At 42.9% G+C, this 18,964-nt stretch overlaps 1 protein-coding gene and 1 non-coding gene across 5 annotated transcripts in view; both read left to right on the plus strand.

The window, feature by feature from the left end:
* The first annotated feature begins 572 nt into the window (after positions 1-572).
* Positions 573-703, plus strand: LOC111815691. Its single transcript, XR_002820345.1, has one exon.
* Positions 704-2,562: 1,859 nt separating this feature from the next.
* The window catches only part of Gtf3c2 (general transcription factor IIIC subunit 2), a 34,799-nt gene continuing 18,397 nt past the window's right edge, over positions 2,563-18,964 (plus strand). Inside the window, exons 1-7 of one of the 4 annotated variants that reach the window (XM_023710992.1) lie at positions 3,211-3,249; positions 3,716-3,870; positions 13,116-13,386; positions 13,550-13,871; positions 14,446-14,725; positions 17,393-17,487; positions 18,112-18,189. In XM_023710992.1, the coding sequence (XP_023566760.1) occupies positions 3,784-3,870; positions 13,116-13,386; positions 13,550-13,871; positions 14,446-14,725; positions 17,393-17,487; positions 18,112-18,189 (1,133 nt within the window). In that variant the 5' untranslated portion in view covers positions 3,211-3,249; positions 3,716-3,783. The other 3 variants (XM_023710993.1, XM_004627407.2, XM_023710994.1) reach the window with 3 other exon arrangements.

The following is an 18,964-nucleotide window of genomic DNA, read 5'->3' on the forward strand; positions in this document are numbered from 1 at the left end:
AAAAAAAAAAAAAAAAAAATTGATTCATTATAATGCTATTATAACACTTTTTGTGTTGCTGGAACTGGGCCCAGGCCTTGTGCCTGCTAGGCAAGTGCTCTATCTCATTACCACACTTATTAAATAATACTTTCAGGGGCTGGTGAGATGGCTCAGTGGTCTAAAGCACCTACTTGAAGCAGGCTTGGCAAAGCACAGGGACCGCGGTTCAATCCCCCAGCACCACATACCAGCCAGCCCTGCCCCCGGTGGGCTGAGCTGGCCACACACACACAAATAAATAAATAAAAATTAAAAAAAAAAAAAAGTGATACTTTCAAACAAACAAACAAAAAATAGTATTTTCTTTTTTTTCTTTTGGCAGAACTGGGGATTTAACTCAGGCCCTTGCGCTTGCCAGGGAAGCGCTTATTCCACTGAGCCATCTCCCCAGCTCCAAAAATAGTATTTTCTTAGTATTATCTGGACCATAATTTTTTTCTCAAAGGTGGCTTTTTATAGTTAGGCTTGAGTCAGGATACAAACATTCACATATTATAATACTTTATGTCTCTTGAAAAGCATGGTGGGAGGGCCTCTCACCCCTTGGGCTGCTGGGGATCCCACTGCTCCTCAGCCAGGGCTGGAGGCCAAGATCAGCCCTGGAGGAGCATCGTCAGAGCTGCTGTGAGTGGGCAGCCTTGTTTTCCTGCCTCCGACAAGTGTGGTGGCTGGAAACTTGGTATGGCAGGCATGCCGAGCCCTGAGGAGGTCCTGCTGCCTTGGGCCTAGCTTCTAGCCCAGGCCACCCCTGGTAGGTGGGACACATACACACTGGCCACGAGGGTGCTGCACGGGCTGGCACGGCTGGGCATGGTGAGAAGCCGAGAGTGGGTGCTAGAGAAAAAGGCCGGCGGCAAGGCAAGGAAGTCTGGCCTGATACCCAGTACACACCAGCCGCAAGTGCAGGCCCTGCTTCTGATTCGCACATCTGCCCCCGCCACTGACAATGTGGTGCTTCAGAAGCCTTCTACAGTTCTAAGAATATTTTTTCTAAAAAAGTTTCCAAGAGTTTGTTATTTTACTCTAAAATAAAAGCAAAAAGACACACACACACACACACACACACACACACACAAAACAGAAAAGCATGGTGGGGGTATAGCTCAAAGCCAGAATGCATGCTCAGTACATACAAAGCCCTGGGTTCAATCTCGAGCACCTTAAAAAAAAGGCAAGTCTCTTTTCCCCTTCTTCCTCACATTAACTTGTAAAAACAAACTAGGTCAACAGTTACTACAAAATGTTGCACATCCTGGGTTAGAGTATTTGCTTTCATGGAAGGTGCTTTAGCTTAGTCTTCTAAGCCCTGCATTTGTAGTCAACTTTTTGGGTGACAATATTTGGGTGGTTCTCTGGGCTTTACGTGTCCACTCACCTGGAGGCAAACAATGATTGGCTGTCTCATTTTCAGTAATGAATGGATCTAGGCTTTTTTTTAAATTTATTTATTTATTTATTATTTGTGTGTGTGTGTGTGTGTGTGTGTGTGTGGCCAGCTCAGCCCACCAGGGGGCGGGGCTGGCTGGCATGTGGTGCTGGGGGATTGAACTGCGGTCCCTGTGCTTTGCCAAGCTTGTTCCAAGTATAGGTGCTTTAGACCACTGAGCCATCTCACCAGCCCCAGATCTAGGCTTTTTAAAGCTTTCCCGAGACCTTTCATTTAGTGGTCTCATCATCCAGGGGTTGTTGTCTAAATAATTTCACTGGGAGATACAAAATGGCAATTATTCTATCCTTTCTACATTTTGCTATTAATCTTTTATGAAGAAGTACTTCTCTCGTCAGTCACTCTGAACTATAGCTCATACTGGAAAAGCAGAAAAATGTTTCTTTGCTTTTGTCATTTTTTGGAATTGGTCACTAGTTACTTCTGGTGGTTTACATGAGTAGTTGTTAATTTTTTGGCTTTTTAAAAAATCTCTATGAGGGTTAGGGAGATAGCTCAGTGGCATAAGTGCTTGCCTAGCAAGTGCAAGGCCCCAAGTTCAATCCCTGGTACTGCAAGGAAGGAAAAAAAAAAGAATAAAAAATAAATAAAAGATCATTATGAACTCAGCTTTTTATGTTGATTATACCAGTCATCAAAATTAAGAGTCAGCTTTATACTTAGAGGATAAGTGGTAGAGATTGGAGGCGGAGAAACAGGTCAGTTAAAAGATTGCTTTTGGGGGCCTAGAGTTACAGCTTAATGGTAGAGCACTTGCCCAAAATGCATGAGGCTCTCATTTTGATCCCAGCACCAACAAGGGGTGTGCATGTGCCAATCAAGCTATAAAAGTACCTGAACTTTGACCCAGTAATAACACTTCTAGGAATTTATCCTGCCCACAGAGTTGTACATGTTTTAAGTAAACTGGATACAAGGTTATAGGTGTGGTGGCACATACCTGTGGTTCTGGGTTAGGAAGACAGAAGCCTCAAAAGGAGGCTGAGGTGGGAGGGTCACTATGAGTTTGAGGCCAACCTGAACTACATAGTGAGATCCTGTCTCAAAAAACCCAAAATAATAAAAATACAATTACTCATTTAGATAAGATATTTTTGCAATGGTGTAAGCCAAAATAGCCTCATCTAAAGCTGCAGGAATAGACATTCCTTCATTACTGAAGCAAAATGTTTAAAATAGAGCTGCCCATCACAGAAGCCTTTTGGAGCTAGCTAACACCTAAGAGGGAGGGAGGGACACCCTTCCAAAACACTACTAGCCACTAACAAGGTGGGATAGGAGTGGAAGTGAGGGGTTCCCCTACTTCCCCTTAGGTTTTAGGTACTCTCTGTCACACTATTTTTTTTACATCCCCGACGTCATCAGTGGCAGAAGCCGGATTAAACTTCGGGGGCGGCGGCAGCGAGAGTTTCTTGGTGTCCCGGTCTCAATCTTGCCCAAGATGACACAAGCCTGTAGTTAGGACTCTCAGGGGCCGCCTGGCGCTGCACAGAGCAGTTTAGGGGGAAAGGCACACCGTAGAGACGTGTAGGTGTCGACTTTTCCGGCTTGCAGTTCTCAGAAAGCCCTGCAGCGCCTCGCGCCCCGCGCGCGGAGGGTTGCCGCGCTGCATTATGGGCCACAGAGCCAGCTCCAGGCCTAGCGCTCGTGTTTACCTTGTGCGGCGGGCGGGGTCTAGAAAGCCGGATTTCGTCATAAAATCGCGACCAGGCAGACGGCGCCATCTTCGAACTTGGACTTCCGGAAGGACTTTGGCGCGGGTGAGTGTACCGCGGCGGGGTGTGCGGGGGCCCAGGGATTACTCCTCCCCTTCTTTTGCGGTAGCAGTAGGTGTTGGGAACTAAGTCCAGATTCCGCTCTTCCCCCTGGGCAAGGCAGCGTCCCCCTCCAGCCTCTGCGCTCCTGCAGGAAACCATTATGCCCCCACCTCTTTCCTCAGTGTGGCCGCGGAGCATGCTTCATCTCTGTAAGCCGTGGGTTTCGGCTCCTTCCCCCACTCGGTGTTCATAACGCGGCACTCGGTGTCCCCACCTCGCGGCTGCTTACTTTGCGTCTCTTGGATGATCTTACAGTAGTTCCGAGTCTTTGGGAAATCCGAGCTCGCCTGTTGGCTAGCGGCGAAAGCGGCCTTTGCCGCCCGGACCGAGCGAGGACTGGGCTGGGTGGGGGTGGCTCTAAACTGGTTGGATCCCTCTGTTACTGCTGTGTCCAACCCTCTTTCTCCAGGAGGCTCTTCTAACCCCGGGGCTGTGCCCCGCGCGCTGTATCGCCATTGGCGCGTCCGAGGGCCACTTATGTTTCCCTGCCTAGTCCTTTTGACTCAGCAGCAAGTTGGTCCTCAGATGGAGGAGGCAGAGGTGGCGACTTCAACCCCACCCAAGGTTAGCTCACTTTGCTAGAGGGATGTAGGATCTGACCAAGCTTCTTCGCCTCAGCGGCGTATTGTTACACAAGCCCCTTGCCAACGTGGCAGTTTTTGCCATCCATCCTTATCGACAGTACTGTTTTCTTAATATAGTTTAATTTAGTTATTTTTAAAAGTGTAGTGGTTTCTACCAATGTGGAATGAAGCCATTGGTTACAGTTTTTGTTATGCTAGTTAAAATAAAAATACGAATAAAAATGTTATTCTCTCACTACTAAAATGATTTTGCATGCCACTAGTTGCACCAGTGGAAAACAGTATATTAAATCATTGTATTTTAACAGTATATTACATCATTGTTGAGCGAATGGCTTAAATGGCTTAGTGATAGAGCCCTTGCCTGACATGCCTGAGGCCCTCAGTTTAGTCCCAGTTTTACAAAAAGAAAACAACACACAAACCATTAGACAGTGATAATAGTTTGGAAATGAGATAGGAAAAGTAAACAACAACGAAAAGTAAACGAGTGTGTTTAAAGTAATTATATCTTGAGGTGTTGTGGTATTTAATTTTTCTTTGCCCAGGAGGTCAGGTTGACAGCCTGGAGCACTGAAAAAATGGTAGGTTGGGATGCAAAAACTCCATTGTGAATTTGCCAAACATACTCGCTTTATTGTGTCCAAAATTAGTATTGTAAAATAATAAATGAAAATTATATTACATACTGCTTCTGTTTTCCATGAGAAGTAAATTAGTAAAGGGAGTTTTGTATATGTTGAAGAGTCAATCAGAGTTAAATGTTAATTATTTTTTTTAAAAATTTATTTATTTTATTTATGTGTGTGTGTGTGTGTGTGTGGCCAGCCCAGCCCACCAGGGGGCGGGGCTGGCCGGCATGTGGTGCTGGGGGATTGAACCGCGGTCCCTGTGCTTTGCTTAGCTTAGCTTGTTCTAAGTAGGTGCTTTAGACCACTGAGCCATCTCACCAGCCCAAATGTTAATTATTGTACATGTCATGTCCCAAGTTCTAGATACAGTAGTGAATCAGAATGGGAAAATATGAAGCGCGCAAGAGAGACAAAAGCTGCACAAATAAATATGCGTATCTCATCTACATGAAAATTGTGGGTGGATTAAGGAGCTATTTGTTAAATCCACAACTAGAAAGTAATTAGAAGAAAATGTATCAGGGTAAGAAATGCCTTTGTTAGACACAAAGCAAAGACAAACAATAAAGGAGATTGAAGTTTAGTGCATAAAAATTTTAAATTTCAGTTTAGAAAGGAACAAATCGGTCGTGGTGGTACATAGCTGTAGTCCCAATACTCTGGGAGGCTGAGGGAGAAGAATCAAAAGTTCAAGCCCAGCATGGGCAATTTAGATACTTGTCTTGAAAATAAAATAGAAAAGAGCTAGGCATATAATTCAGTGAGAAGACCCTGGGTTCAATCCCTGGTTCCTTTGACAGAAGAAGAGTTGGAACATAAATAACTTCCACTGATAAGGAGAAGATAGCCCTATAGAAACAGGTAACTTACATGTACAGGAAGTGCATAAAAGACATAGATGTCCAGGGTGTAAGAAGTTAGTGACCTCTTATCATCAGGCCAATGCAAATAAAGACAGGAAGAATTCATTTGTTTGTTCATTTATTTCATACTGGGGATCATACCCAAAGGCTTTGCGGTGAGCTACATCCCAAGCCCTTTTAGTTTTTGAGACAAAGTCTTGTCAGCTGCTAAGTTGCCCAGGGTGGGCTTGAACTTGCAGTTCTTTCTCCCTCAGTCTTCCAGAGTTCTGGAGTTCACACTCGCAGCTAACAAATTATTTTACTTACCAGGTTGGCAGACACTAAACGTTGACAAGGGTATGGTAAAATGAGTACTGATCCACAGCTGGTGAGATTAAGGATTTTCTTTTGGTGGACTATTTGACTTTTACATTTTGAAATATGCAGATTCCTCAACTTGGTACAGTAGTTCCACTTCCAGAATGATCTAATAGAATAATTTTTAGTTAATGAAGAGATCTATAGTAGAATATTCAGCCTTGTTTGTAGTAGCATTATAAACCAGTTGCTCAGTGAGGAATGTCTAAAACTAGTGCTAAGTGAGGAATGTCTAAAACTAGTTTTGTAGAACAACATACAGGAATTAAGATTAGTATATGTGTAGTCATATGGAAAATGTTTCAGACATGTATTAAAGTATCTTGACTGATCTCCTTTGGAGAGACTTCCTGTGTTAATTGGTACTGGTTCTGTCTTCTGTGAAGCATACAGACAGGCATGCTAAAGTTTGTGTGTTTTTCTCCTAGCATAGACCTAGTTATTCTGCTCTCCCTAGTTGTTTTGAGTGCTTATGAAGAGGCATTTTATTGGTTCCTACTTTTTTTTTTTATGAAATGATGAAAAAAATTATTTAGAAGATTGTGTGTTCCAGAAACTTTTTTTCCCCCCCCAGTGGAAGTGGGGATTGAACTCAAGCCCTTGCAGTTGGCAGGCAAGCGTTTATTCTACTGAGCTATCTCTCTGGCCCCTCCCACATTTAAAAAAATATCAGAAAAGTTGTTTATTTTCTTTATGTAAATATTACATATATTTAAAGGTTTCTGCTAGGCATGGTGGCATCTATAATCCCAATACTAGGAGGCTGAGGCAGGAGGACTGTATAAGTTCATGGCCAGCCTAGACTGCATAGTGAGACCTTCCCTCAAAAAAAAGTTTCAGGGCTGGTGAGATGGCTCAGTGGTCTAAAGCACCTACTTAGAACAGGCTTAGCAAAGCACAGGGACCGCGGTTCAATCCCCCATGCCAGCCAGCCCCGCCCCCTGGTGGGCTGAGCTGGCCACACACACAAATAAATAAATAAAATTTAAAAAAAAGTTTCAAAAAATTTTTTGTATGAATTATTGACTCAAGATGAAACATGGTAGATGCATAGGTGTTTGTTTTGTTACTGCTCTTATTCTACACATTTATAGATAATTGTACCAACTAAAATTTTGTAAGAACAACTTAAAAAAATAAGCGTGGTGTGGTGGTGCACAACTGCAATTCCAGCACTTGGGAGGCTCAGGCAGGAGTAACACCATGAATTCAAGGCCAGCTTGGGCTGAGTAGTGAACTCAAGGCTACTCTGGACTGCAGAGCAAGATCCTGTTTAAATAAATAAATAGTTTTTAAAAGCAAGCTAAGTTGAATGCTTTAGGAAGACAAGATGAGTGCATACAAAAATCAGTCAGGTGTGAATGAGACAACTGTGAAAGACTGAGGAAAATGGATTAAAATCTAGAAGGTTGCTGCACTTGAAGTGTTCCTCAGGAAAAGACACTGGTAGCCAAGACCATCACAGACCTACAATCTTAGATACTCCAGAGGCTGATACAGGAAGATTGCTTAAGCCCAGTACTTTGGTCAGGTTGGGCAAGCGGCATAGATAGACCTTGTTTCAAAATGAAGTAAAGAGGTCAGGCATGGTAACACATACTTGTAATCCCAGTACTTTAGAGGCTGAGGCAGAAGGATCACTGAATTTGAAACGAGCCTGGACCCTGTCTCAAAAAAAGAGGAGAAAAGGCAAAGGGGGGCATATTGGGTAATGTTGCTGCTGAGAGATGGGTATAAAGGAAACAGCCAGGTGCAGTGTCACTTGCCTGGAATCTTGGCTACTCAGGAGGGTGTTACAGGAGGTTCATAAATTTGAGGTCAGCCTGGGTAAGTGACTGAAATCCTGTCTCAGAAAGGGTTGGGGGTGTAGTTCAGTGGTCCCTGGGTTTAATTCCCCAAACTGGGAGTGTGACTGAGAAGTGTCCATTAGATTAATGTCAGTGATTATTGACTTTAGCAGTGAGTTGTGGGGAGCACTAATTTAGGATGAAACAGGGAAATGGGAAATGAAAATATCAAGGGCACGCACATTTTTAGTCATATGAGAGGGAGATAGAGAGTGTTAGAGGAAGAATATGTGTTGAAGGACAATTGTATATTAAGACCAGAGACATAAACACAGTTTAGAAGGAGCCAGGAAGGAAAAAGATTAAGTTGCCTGAGAAGGTGGAGAATAAGGCTAGAACAAAGTAGAAGTTTTAGAAAGTAGATGAGATGGGCTGAGAATATAGCTCAGTGGCACAGTGCCTGCTTGGCAAGCACAAGGTTCTGTGTTTGATTCTCAGCAATGAAAAAAGAAAAAGTGGATGAGGGCCTCAGGTGCACAGTACTAACTTACTTGACAAGAAACTGAAGTATTTTCCATCTAATGGCTCAGGTTGTTTGTTTTGAGACTAGGAAATGAACATATGGCCTCTTCCATGCTAGGCAAGGACTCTACTACTTGGCTAAATTCCCAGTGTGTGGCTTAGGGTTTTGTTCAGAAATTAGAAGCAACATCATGTGTAAGAACCAGGGATTTGGAGATTGGAAGAAAGAAATTGTGGGAGCTGACTAGGGAGAAAATAGAGTTGATGGTGCCTGGCAACTGATATACACACATACTGACAGTTGAACTGACAATTGAAATTTTCCAAGCCTTTGTAACAGAAAGAGAAATTGGAAAGATCAAGTGGTAGTAGTTGGACAATCTAGTATGATGAGAGGAAATTATGGCCTAATAATGGGATCCTTTAGTGAATCTTAGAGGCTTCAAAGAAGCAAGGTGTTTGCAAGAGAAGGAAGACTGTTATTGGTCTTGAAGTGGCACTTGAATAGAGAAGACTTAATTCCACTTTCTGTCTTGAGGGCCATAGGATATAAGAGGATAAGCAACCTCTCCACATGGAAACTGGAAACCTAGACGTTTATTTCTCTGTGGATTTTGGAGGGATTTTGTTGTATTTTTGTTTTGTTTGTTTGGCCTCCACAATTTTGAACATAATTTAGAGTTTGCAAAGCATATACTCTCTTGAAGAATTTGACTTTGGACTCAAGTTTAAAACAAAGAAGAGAGGCAAGCTAGGGAGACCTGAATTTTACCGGTGCAGATTATGCCAGTATATGATTTGGGATCTGGAGCCAGAGAAGTGGCTTAGCCCTTTTTTACTTCGAGACAGACAACTCTCTTGAGTTTCCCAGGCAGGGAGTTTGTGGTCTTTCCGCCTCAGCTTCCCAAATGCTGTGATTACAGGCATGTGACGCAATGCATATATCAGTTCTCACAGTTTTTTGAGTTCGTTTGTTTGAGATACTTGTTAGAAAGTGTATAGTTACTTGGTTTTTAAAATCAATTTGAATCTTGTGGTGGTCGCCTATAATACCAGCACTCAGGAAGCTGAGGCAGAAGGATCACTGGCCTGGGCTACAAAGTGAGTTCAGGACCAGCCTGAATTGCATAGTGAAACCCTATCTCAAAAAGAAAAAAAAATCGATTTGAATCTTTATTGTTTCTTTAATGGATGAGTTTATCTGATGTGTATTGTTATACATACATGTTTGCTTTGTTTTGTTTCTGAGACAGGGTCTGACTATGTAGTTTAGGGGGCTTGTGGGTTAGCTCAGTTGTTTAAGCACCTGCTTAGGCAAACCCAGTCAGGCGCAGGGGACCATGGTTCAATCCCTAGCACCACTTGCCTTACCAGACCCGCCCTTACGGCATCCTAAGCGAGCCCAAAAAAGAAAAAATCCTCGCTATGTAATTTAGGCTGACCTTGAACTCACCACATAGCCATCATGTCCATCTCAATATACATATATTTTAAAATGTTGCTGTTATTTTTTACTCATACCCTTCTTTTCTTTGATCTCTTTTTTTTTTTTTTTTTTTTTTTGGCAGAATGGAGTGAACTCAGGCCCTTGGGCTTGTCAAGCAAGTGCTTATTCTACTGAGCCATCTCCTTGGCCCCTGATCTCTTTCTTTTCTTTCCTGTTTTTTGGTTTTAACTAGGAATTGAACCAAGCCCTTTATTTTCATTGTTTTACTTCGTGGCTGTTAAAAAAAAAAATTCCAGCCAGGCATGGTGGCACATGCCTGTAGTCCCAGCACTGAAAGAACTGAATCCCTGGATCACTGAGAGAACTCCTGATAGTTTAGTCTGTCTAATGAGTTCAAGGCAAGCCTGTACTGCAGAGTCATCCTATCCCCAAAATAAAACTAAACAAACAAATTCCATCCTGTGTGCCTGGTAGCTCATATCTGTGATCCCAGCACTTAAAAGGTTGAGACCGGAGGAACACTGAGTTCAAGGCCAGCCCAAACTATGTAGTAAGACCCTGTCACTTAAAAAAGGAAGAAAGAAAATTCCAGTCAGGATTGGTGTTCCACACCTGTAATGTCAGTCAGATTGTATTTTAAACAAACAAGGGCTGGGAGTGGAGCCTGGAAGCCTGGAGGATTGCCAGCCTGGGCTACATGAGTTCAAACCCATCCTGAATTACAAAGCTAAGCCATGTCTCAACAAACAATGCTGGGTGTGGGTGTGGCTGGGGTGTACTGCCTATAATTCCATAACTCAGAAGGGAGGCTGGGGCAGATTGTGAGCACGCATGAGGCCAGCCTAAACTGCATAATGAGACCCTGTCAAAAAAATAAAAGCTAAAAAAAGTGAGAGAATTAGCTTCTTTTCTTTTCTTTTCTTTTCTTTTCTTTTCTTTTCTTTTCTTTTCTTTTCTTCTGGTACCAGGGGTTGAACTCAGGACCCTGCACTTGCCAAGCAAGCACTTATTCTATTAAGCTATCTCCCCAGCCCTAGAATTAGCTTTTTCTTTTTTTTTTAATTAACTATTTTTTGAAGGCCCTGGATTCAGTCCTGCAAAAGAGAGAAAGAGAAAAGGAGCCCAAGTCATACTGCTAAAACACCCCCCACCAAAAAAAAAAAAAAAAAAAAAGGAGCAATCCTGTATCCTTCTGACCCCTACAATGTACCAAGTATTTTAGAAGCAATATACTCTGATAAACCTATATTTTTTCATGTTAACCTTAAAAGCAAAATTAGGATGCCTCTATTTTTAGTCTACTACAAATATTAGTATTTTTACATTGTGCCGTCTTTAACATTTTTAAGCTGGAGTCTATTTTATAGCTAATTACCATACATGTTTAAATTTAGTTGTTTTTTTTTTTTTTTTTGCGGAACTGGGGATTGAACTCAGACCCTTGCGCTTGCTAGGGAAGCGCTTATTCCACTGAGCCATCTCCCCGGCCCCACAGTTTGATGTTTTACTAGGTCAATGTTGTAATGGTTAATCTTGATTGGATTGGAAAATGCTGAGAAAATTGGTAAAATACACTTTGTTTGTCTCTGGGTGTTTCCAAGGGGTGTTTGGATCATGAAGGCTCATAACCTCTCTGGATTAATGCATCAACCCAGTTCTGATGAGATCAAAAGTTGACACGGTTATTTGAGATGTGTTGGGTATTTAGGAGGTACACCTAGTTGGAGGAAGTCAGTAATGGTGACTCTGGGGACTGAATCTGATTCCAGGGCCCAGCCTCTTTGCCTCTTTCTGTTTCCTGACTACCATGAAGTGAGCAGCTTTTTGCCACACACTGTCTTCATGACATTTTTCTGTGTAGCTTTTTAACCAGGGACAAGAACCATGAGTTGAACTAAACCTTTTCTCCTTTGTGTACGTCAGGTATTTTGTCCCAGCAATAGAAGAGTGACTAATATTAATGCTTGCTCTTAATGTTTTTATGTCACAACTTCTCCATTACAAAATTCTGTTTTAGGGCCAGGGATATGGCTCAGTGGCACAAGCACTTGCCTGGCAAGTACAAAGTCCTGAGTTTGATTCCTGATACAAAAAAAATTCTGTTTATGTATATGTATTTGTGTATTTTGCTTTTTGAGACAGTCTCACTGTGTAGTTAGTCTGCCTTGACCCACTGTAGCACAGGCTGACCTCAAACTGGAGGCAATCCTTCTGCCTCATCCTCCCGAGTGCTGGGATAACAGGTGTGCACCACCATGCCTGGCTCTTATTTTTTTTTTTGTTTGTTTGTTTGTTTTTAATTAATTAATTTTATTTATTTATTTGTGTGTGTGTGTGGCCAGCTCAGCCCACCTGGGGTTGGGGCTGGCTGGCATGTGCTGGGGGATTGAACCACGGTCCCTGTGCTTTGCTAAGATTGTTCTAAGTCAGTGCTTTAGACCACTGAGCCATCTCACCAGCCCAAACTATACAGATTTTTTTTTTGGCGGAACCGGGGATTGAACTCAGATCCTTGCATTTGCCAGTCAAGTGCTTATCCTACTGAGCCATCTCCCTGGCCCCTGGCTTCTCATTTTGGAGGTATATGTAATTCATTTTATTTTCAAGGAGAGGAGTTAAATTGTACACACCTCATTATGTATTTACAAGAGAATGTGGTGGTTTTTTTGTTTTTTGTATTTTAGGGAAGGGTCTACAGGGTGTTCAGGGTCTCACTATTAGATTGGACTCATAGTGATCCGCCTGTTTACAGCCTCCCAAGAGCTGGGATTACTGGCTTGCGCCACCACCTCACTCAATTGCTGTCTCAGCCTGCCCTGGGGGTGGGGCCAGCACGGTAGGCATGGGGATTGAACCCCTGCCCCCTGTGCCTGGTGCTTTAATCTGCTGAGCTATTTGACTGGCCTAAGAATGTGTTTAAATTAAGTAATTTATATAAAACATTTATTTAGTGTTGCATTTGGCACATGGTAAGCATTTGATAAATGGTAGCTTATATTGTTTGCTTCACCAGAATGTAAATTCTATGAGGGTAGGGAACTTGTCTGTCTTAAGTATCATGATCAGTTTCTGGAGTAGCACCTGACAGAAGGTGCTTAATGATTTTTTTTTTCCTCTGCTGACAAGTAATTTTTTTTTTTTTTTTTTTAATGTATTGGGTACAGGGTCGCACTGTGCAGCTCACACTCATAGTGATCCTCCTGTTTTCAGCCTCCCCAGTGCTGGGAGTACAGGTGTGTGTTATCACACCTAGTCTCAGTGGCCACCAAGGCCGGCACAGCATGTGGTGCTGGAGATTGAACCTCAGTCCCTGCACTTGCCTAAGCCGGAGCTTAGTCCACTGAGTTAATTGCTGACCCTAAGTAATTATTTTTAATCAGGATGCTGTGGTTCGGTCCCCAGATCCTCAAGCAAGACCTGCCCTGAAGGCATCCTGAGCCAGCCAAAAAAAAAAAAAAAAAAAAAAAAAACTCCTAAGTAATTATTTTTGAATGAATGAATGATGGTAGAACTTGGGTTTTGTAATTGTGGAGCAAGGGGAGAAAAGATGGGACAAGAGAAAACTAAGCTTGTATAAATAACTTCTGCCCTCCACTCACTAGTGTGTCTTTATGCAGGGACAGCCATTTTGGGGGGTGCTGATGGATACCTGCGGGGTCGGCTGTGTTGCCCTAGGGGAGGCCGGCCCCGTGGGGAACATGACTGTGGTAGACTCTCCTGGACAAGAAGTGCTAAACCAGCTTGGTGTCAAGGCCCCCTCAGAAACAGCCAATGTGGAGGCCTCCATAGAGATGTCACTACCTACTCCTTTGCCTGGATTCGAGGACTCTCCTGATATGAGGAGGTTTCCTCCAGAGCAGGAGAGTTTCTCCAGACTGGATCAACAAGGTATGTACCTTGTTCTTTTCTTTTTTTACTCCCTGGATGTTAGCTTAAGATGAAAGAGAACAGGTTGAACTCCTAGAATCTTACAAACCTGGGTACAGTATAGTCTTTTGCAAAGAGGTTTGAGCACTGGTCCCATCTCACAGACCCATATTCTTCTCTACAGATCTTTCTTCAGAGATGTCAGAGGTTTCAAACCCTAGGGCCTCAAAGCCTGCCCGGAAGAGAGGTAGTAGGACACGAAAAGGCCCCCAAAGGCCCCAGCAGCATAAAGCTCCATCAGCCCCTTTGGTTCCTGATCTCTTAGATCAATCCAACCCTCTATCCACCCCCATGCCTAAGAAACGAAGTCAAAAGTCCAAGGGAGATCTGCTCCTGCTGAAGTTGTCCAAAGGCCTAGATCAGCCAGAGTCTCCACCTTCAAAGAGGCCCCCTGAGGACTTTGAGACCCCTTCTGGGGAACGACCCCGCCGAAGGGCTGCCCAAGTGTAAGGATTGTGGGGCACAGCCTGGTGGGGAGGGTTGGGGTGAAGGGTTGGGGGTGGGACATATCAGAGATGGAAAGACTGAGGAGGTTTCAGGTAAGCAGGGGTGGTGTCTGCACTGTGGGGGTGTGGGTAGTCCTTTAGCTCTCACCATAGCAACTTTGTGGTATGTATTCCTAACTTTTGTATATAAGTTTTCCTATACTTGTACTGTATATAGTTTATAGACTTCCCCTGGACTTTTCTTTATTGCTATTTTACCACCTAATTTTTATGTCCTGTTCTTTACTTAACTTGCCCTTTATTTTCTTTAACTGTGGTAGAGGAAAAAGTGCATTGGACTTGGAATTGGAAGACCTGGGTTCAGAATCCACATTTGTTATTTAATTCCTCTCCACCAAGTCATTTAACTTTCCTGGATTTCTGTTTCTTTATCTATAAGGAAGGAAGGGGAAATGTATAGCTGTTTCCAGGGTTACTGGGAGGAATCAGTGAGATAAAAATCAACCAAGTCTGGAAAAGTGGGCTATTAGTTAATTGTTTATGAGGATGACTCTGATTCTGCCCTGTTCCGCAGGGCCCTTGTGTATCTTCAGGAACTGGCTGAAGAGCTCTCTTCAACCCTGCCTGCTCCAGTGACCTGTCCCAAGAGTCCCAAGGCGAGTAGCCCCCCCATACTGAAGAGGACCCTGCAGCCTGCAGCCTGTCATGGTGGAGAAGAGGTTACTGCACAGGATGAAGACTTTGTTCTCCAGGTTGAAGCTGAAGATGGGGCAGAAAGTGAGGCCCCAAGCGAGGCCCTATCTGACCCAGAGCCTGCAGTGCCTCGAAGCACCCCACGAGGATCCACTTCAGGGGTAACCTGAAAGCCTAAAAATGGGAATGGGGGAAATAAAATTTGTCAAGAATCAGCCAGGCGCCCAGATCTAACTTAGACCTGGTAACTGAGGTGGCCAAAACAGGTTAAAAAACAAACATGCCAGCAAGATAGCTTAGTCTAAAGTGCCTGCTTAGGCAAGCACAGGGACCGTGGTTAGATCCCTGTTGCCACATGCCATGCCAGCCCTGCCCCCAGGGCAGGCTGAGCTGTCCATAACAACAACAAAAATCAATTTCCACAAACCATTGAAGAGCTGAGTGTGGTGCCTTATAACCCCAGCTTCTCAAGAGGCTAAGGCCGCAGGCTCAAAAATTCTACCCCATTCTGGGCAACTTGGTAACTTAGCAAGACCTTATCTCAAAATAAGACATCTTAAAAAAAGTTTGGGGTGTAGTTCAGTGTAAAGGCCCTGGGTTTAATCCTCAGTACTAAAAAAGGAAGGCAAGGGGCCGGGGAGATGGCTCAGTAGAATAAGTGCTTGCCTGGCAAGCACAAGGGCCCGAGTTAAATCCCTGGTTCTGCAAAAAAACCTCAAACATATTACCATAAAAAAAGAAGGCAAAAAACCATTAGGGAGATTATGGGAGAATGTTATAATAAGATTATTCAATCATAACTTTAGTATTATCTGCTAAGAACAAAAGTAAACGAGTTGTGCCTCACAAATTTGTACTGTAATAAGTACCACAAAGGAGTGAACAGCATAATTTAGACACATGAAGAAAGGGTGATTGCCAGGCATGCTTTTGCACACCTGTAATCCTAGTGCTCTGGAGGCTGAGGCAGAAAGATAAATGCAAGTTCATAGCCATCCTGAAATGCATAGTGAAACCCTGTCTCAAAAAAAAAAAAAAGGTGGAGTAGTTAACTGCTTGGGTGTCATGAAGGAATGATAATTGAGGTGAGTCTTAAAGGGTGAATAGAAATTTCCCAGAGAGATTTTCCCAGAAGTAGATGCAACTGGAGCTTAGGGCCTGGGATAGTTGTAGGGGAAATAGAACCAGAAAGAACTAAAATTGATTGGAGCCAGAAATAGCATTGGTTTTGTTATTGAGGGAAGATATAAAAACAATTTTAACCATTTGTAAATGTAAAAACTAGTGGCCATAAGAGTACCTATAATTTGTGCCAACTGTCAGCATCAAACATTTCCAGAATTTTTTACATCCCTAGCTGAAGGTCAGTACAACGAGTTTCCATAGAAAAATAACATGACTGATTAGGAAAATAGGTCAAGTTGCATTTGATAATTAGAAGATAGCTTCTAGTTACCAAGCTGAGAGATAGCAAGGTCCTGAATGAAGTAGTGAAGGATGCAGAGGTAAGTAAGTGACAATGACGCAGTGAAGCACACAAAGGTGAGTGATGTTGAAAAATATGTGAGTTTGGGAGGTGAAGGAAAGGAAGAAGCTGTTTAGGAGTTTGCTGCTTTGTGGTGGCATCATGTAAAATAGTGGCGGGGCGATGCTGAGCCCCCTTTCCAGCGTGTTGAATTAGAGGTACTAGTGGGTCACTGGTCAGCAGTTGTATATGTAGGATCAGTAATTTACTTGCCTCAAGGACATAAGAGAGCACCAAGACTGAATAAGCAAGATAAATTTTTTGTTTGTTTTGTTGAGACAGGATCTCACTATGTAGTCTAGGCCAGTCTTGAACTCATGTAGCCCAGGCTGGCCTCAAACTAATGGTGATCTTCCTGCCCTAGCCTCCAAGTGCTGGGATTATGGAGTTGTACCACCACACCCAGTCTGATAAGTGATATTTTGATGCAGTATTTTAGAAATCACAATTATTGCAACACATCCCAAATCTCAAAATTTTGAGTAAAGGTATTTCACTGGTTTTTTTGGCGGGGGTGGGGGGGGTTACTGATTTTTCCTTAGAATCTAATTGATGGCGCATAGCACAGTATGGTCTTAGAGTTGGTGGAAAAGTTGAGACTGAGCCAAGTTAATACTTACTGAGATGTTAGCCTGATAATCAGGCATAAAGGTAATAGTCTAAGCCCTGGGATATGGGATAAGGTTACCAAGAATGTAAAGAATAATTGTTTTGTTTTTAACAAGCCTAGCATGCTTGTAGCCCTAAATCAGTTAGGATCTGCCAGAGGAGGGAGAGCCTTCAAAGAAATACTAGGGAATAGGGAGTGAGTGTTGCCCAGGGCAGTGAAAAATTGGACAGGAGGGCATAGTGCCACATAGCTATACTGCTTGCTCTAGGGAGCCTGAGATCAACCTGGACTATACAACAAAAAGTGTGCAAAGGGCTGGTGAGATGGCTCAGTGGTCTAAATCACCTACTTAGAACAAGCTTAACAAAGCACAGGAACCACGGTTCAATCCCCCAGCACCACATGCCAGCCAGCCCCCCCCCCTAGTGGGCTGAGCTGGCCACACACACACACACACACACACACACACAAAACTGCAAAATACTGCGGAAATGTTGAAGATGGATAATAGAATATGCAGTTTGCTGGAGGAATAACAGCAGAGATGAAACTGTTTCAGTGGCTGAAGCTCAGATTTTTAAGGTGCTTATAGGTCAATGATTGGGAGATTAGTCATAGCAAAAATGGTGAAAGAAATATGCCTTCTGGGACTTTCTCCAGCTTACAAAGTTCTCTCCCTTATGTTTTCTTCAGAAGCAGAAGCCGCACTGCCGGGGAGTGGCTCCCAATGGCTTACCCAATTACATCATGGCCCCTGTATGGAAGTGCCTCCATCTCACCAAAGACCTGTGAGACTTGGGGACAGAAGTCCAAGGGGAAGGGGTAGTGGAAGAATGCGATTACAGTATAAAAAGGATAGTGCTTGTGGGTACAGCATGGTGGTATTATTTATTATCAAAGCCACTACTCCAAAGGCAAGAAGTCTGGAACTTTTGAATTAAAATGAAATGAGGGAGCTGAGCGTAGTGGTGCACACCTGTACTCCTAGCACTTGGGAGCCTGAGGCAGGAGGATCCTTTTGAGTCTGAGATCAGCTTGGGCTACAAAGTGAACTCAAGGTCAGCCTGAACTGCATAGTGAGACCCAGTCTCAAAAAGATAAGTTCAATCCCTGGTTCCACAAAAAAAAAGAGACAAAAAGAAAAAGAAATTGGGGGATGGGCATAGGTCAGTGGTAAAGTGCTTGTCTAGCACGCTTGTAGCCCTAAACTTAATTCCCAACATTGAAAAAACATGAAAGAAATGAAAGGTTCCATTTGCATTGACCACATTTCAAATGCTTAGTAGCCACTTGCCTCTAGTGGCCAGCATGTGGGATACGGCAAAACTATATGTCATTTTCAGCCCTGCAGAAAATTGTACCAGGTAACATTAATATAGAGTTTTCTCCACTGATGCCTTCTCTCTCTCTAGCCGAGAACAGAAGCATTCACTATGGGAGTTTGCTGAATGGATTCCTCTAGCTTGGAAGTGGCAATTGTTATCTGAGCTGTAAGTTGAAGTGATGTCTCTAAAACCTAGGAGTGGTGGCAATGGAGATGGAAAAATAATTGAGGACTCTGAGTGTATAGTGGGAATTCTGGGATAGCTCTGGGAATTCTGGGATAGCTCTCCCCTGCAAAAAGCAAAAATTAAGAGGGAGAAAAAAGAATTTCAGAACAAGAAAATAAAAGTGCAAAGTCCTGAGTTTGATTCCCAGTATCAAAAAAAAGTAATAAGAGTAGCAACTGTTAACACATTGCATATTGTTACCTTTACATTGGTTACTGAGAGCACAAGATGCAGGCATTTAATTGTCCAAACAGTGTTGGCACAAACTTTTCAGTGAACTAAGAGAAATTAGTAGTAACTTCGGTGTGTAACATATGTACATGTTTTTTTTTTCTTCTTTCTCCCATCTCGGTTTCTCTTTCCTTTGACCAGTTTCTTCCCATTTTACAGTATCTGTTACATGTTTTACCTTGCAGCTTCTCAAACTAGGAAGACAATATGTTTGCACATGTATGTCTAGTTTATTTCACTAGTGAGTGTATGGTCTCAAGTTGTATCCATTTACTTAGAAAAGTCTTCAGTTTGTCCTTTATAGTTGAGTAGTACTCTATTGTATTAAAAGACCACATCTTTTTTTATTTATTCCTCAGTTAATGGGCATTTAGGTTGTTTTCAAGATCTAGCTGTTGCAAATTGTGCTGCTATAAATATGGGTGCACATATATCACTGTGGCATGATGTCTTTAATTCCTAAGAAGATTCCCAGTGGGGTAGT

This window comes from Octodon degus, unplaced genomic scaffold (genome assembly GCF_000260255.1).
Source record: "Octodon degus isolate 3935 unplaced genomic scaffold, OctDeg1.0 scaffold00019, whole genome shotgun sequence".
Lineage (NCBI taxonomy): Eukaryota > Metazoa > Chordata > Mammalia > Rodentia > Octodontidae > Octodon > Octodon degus.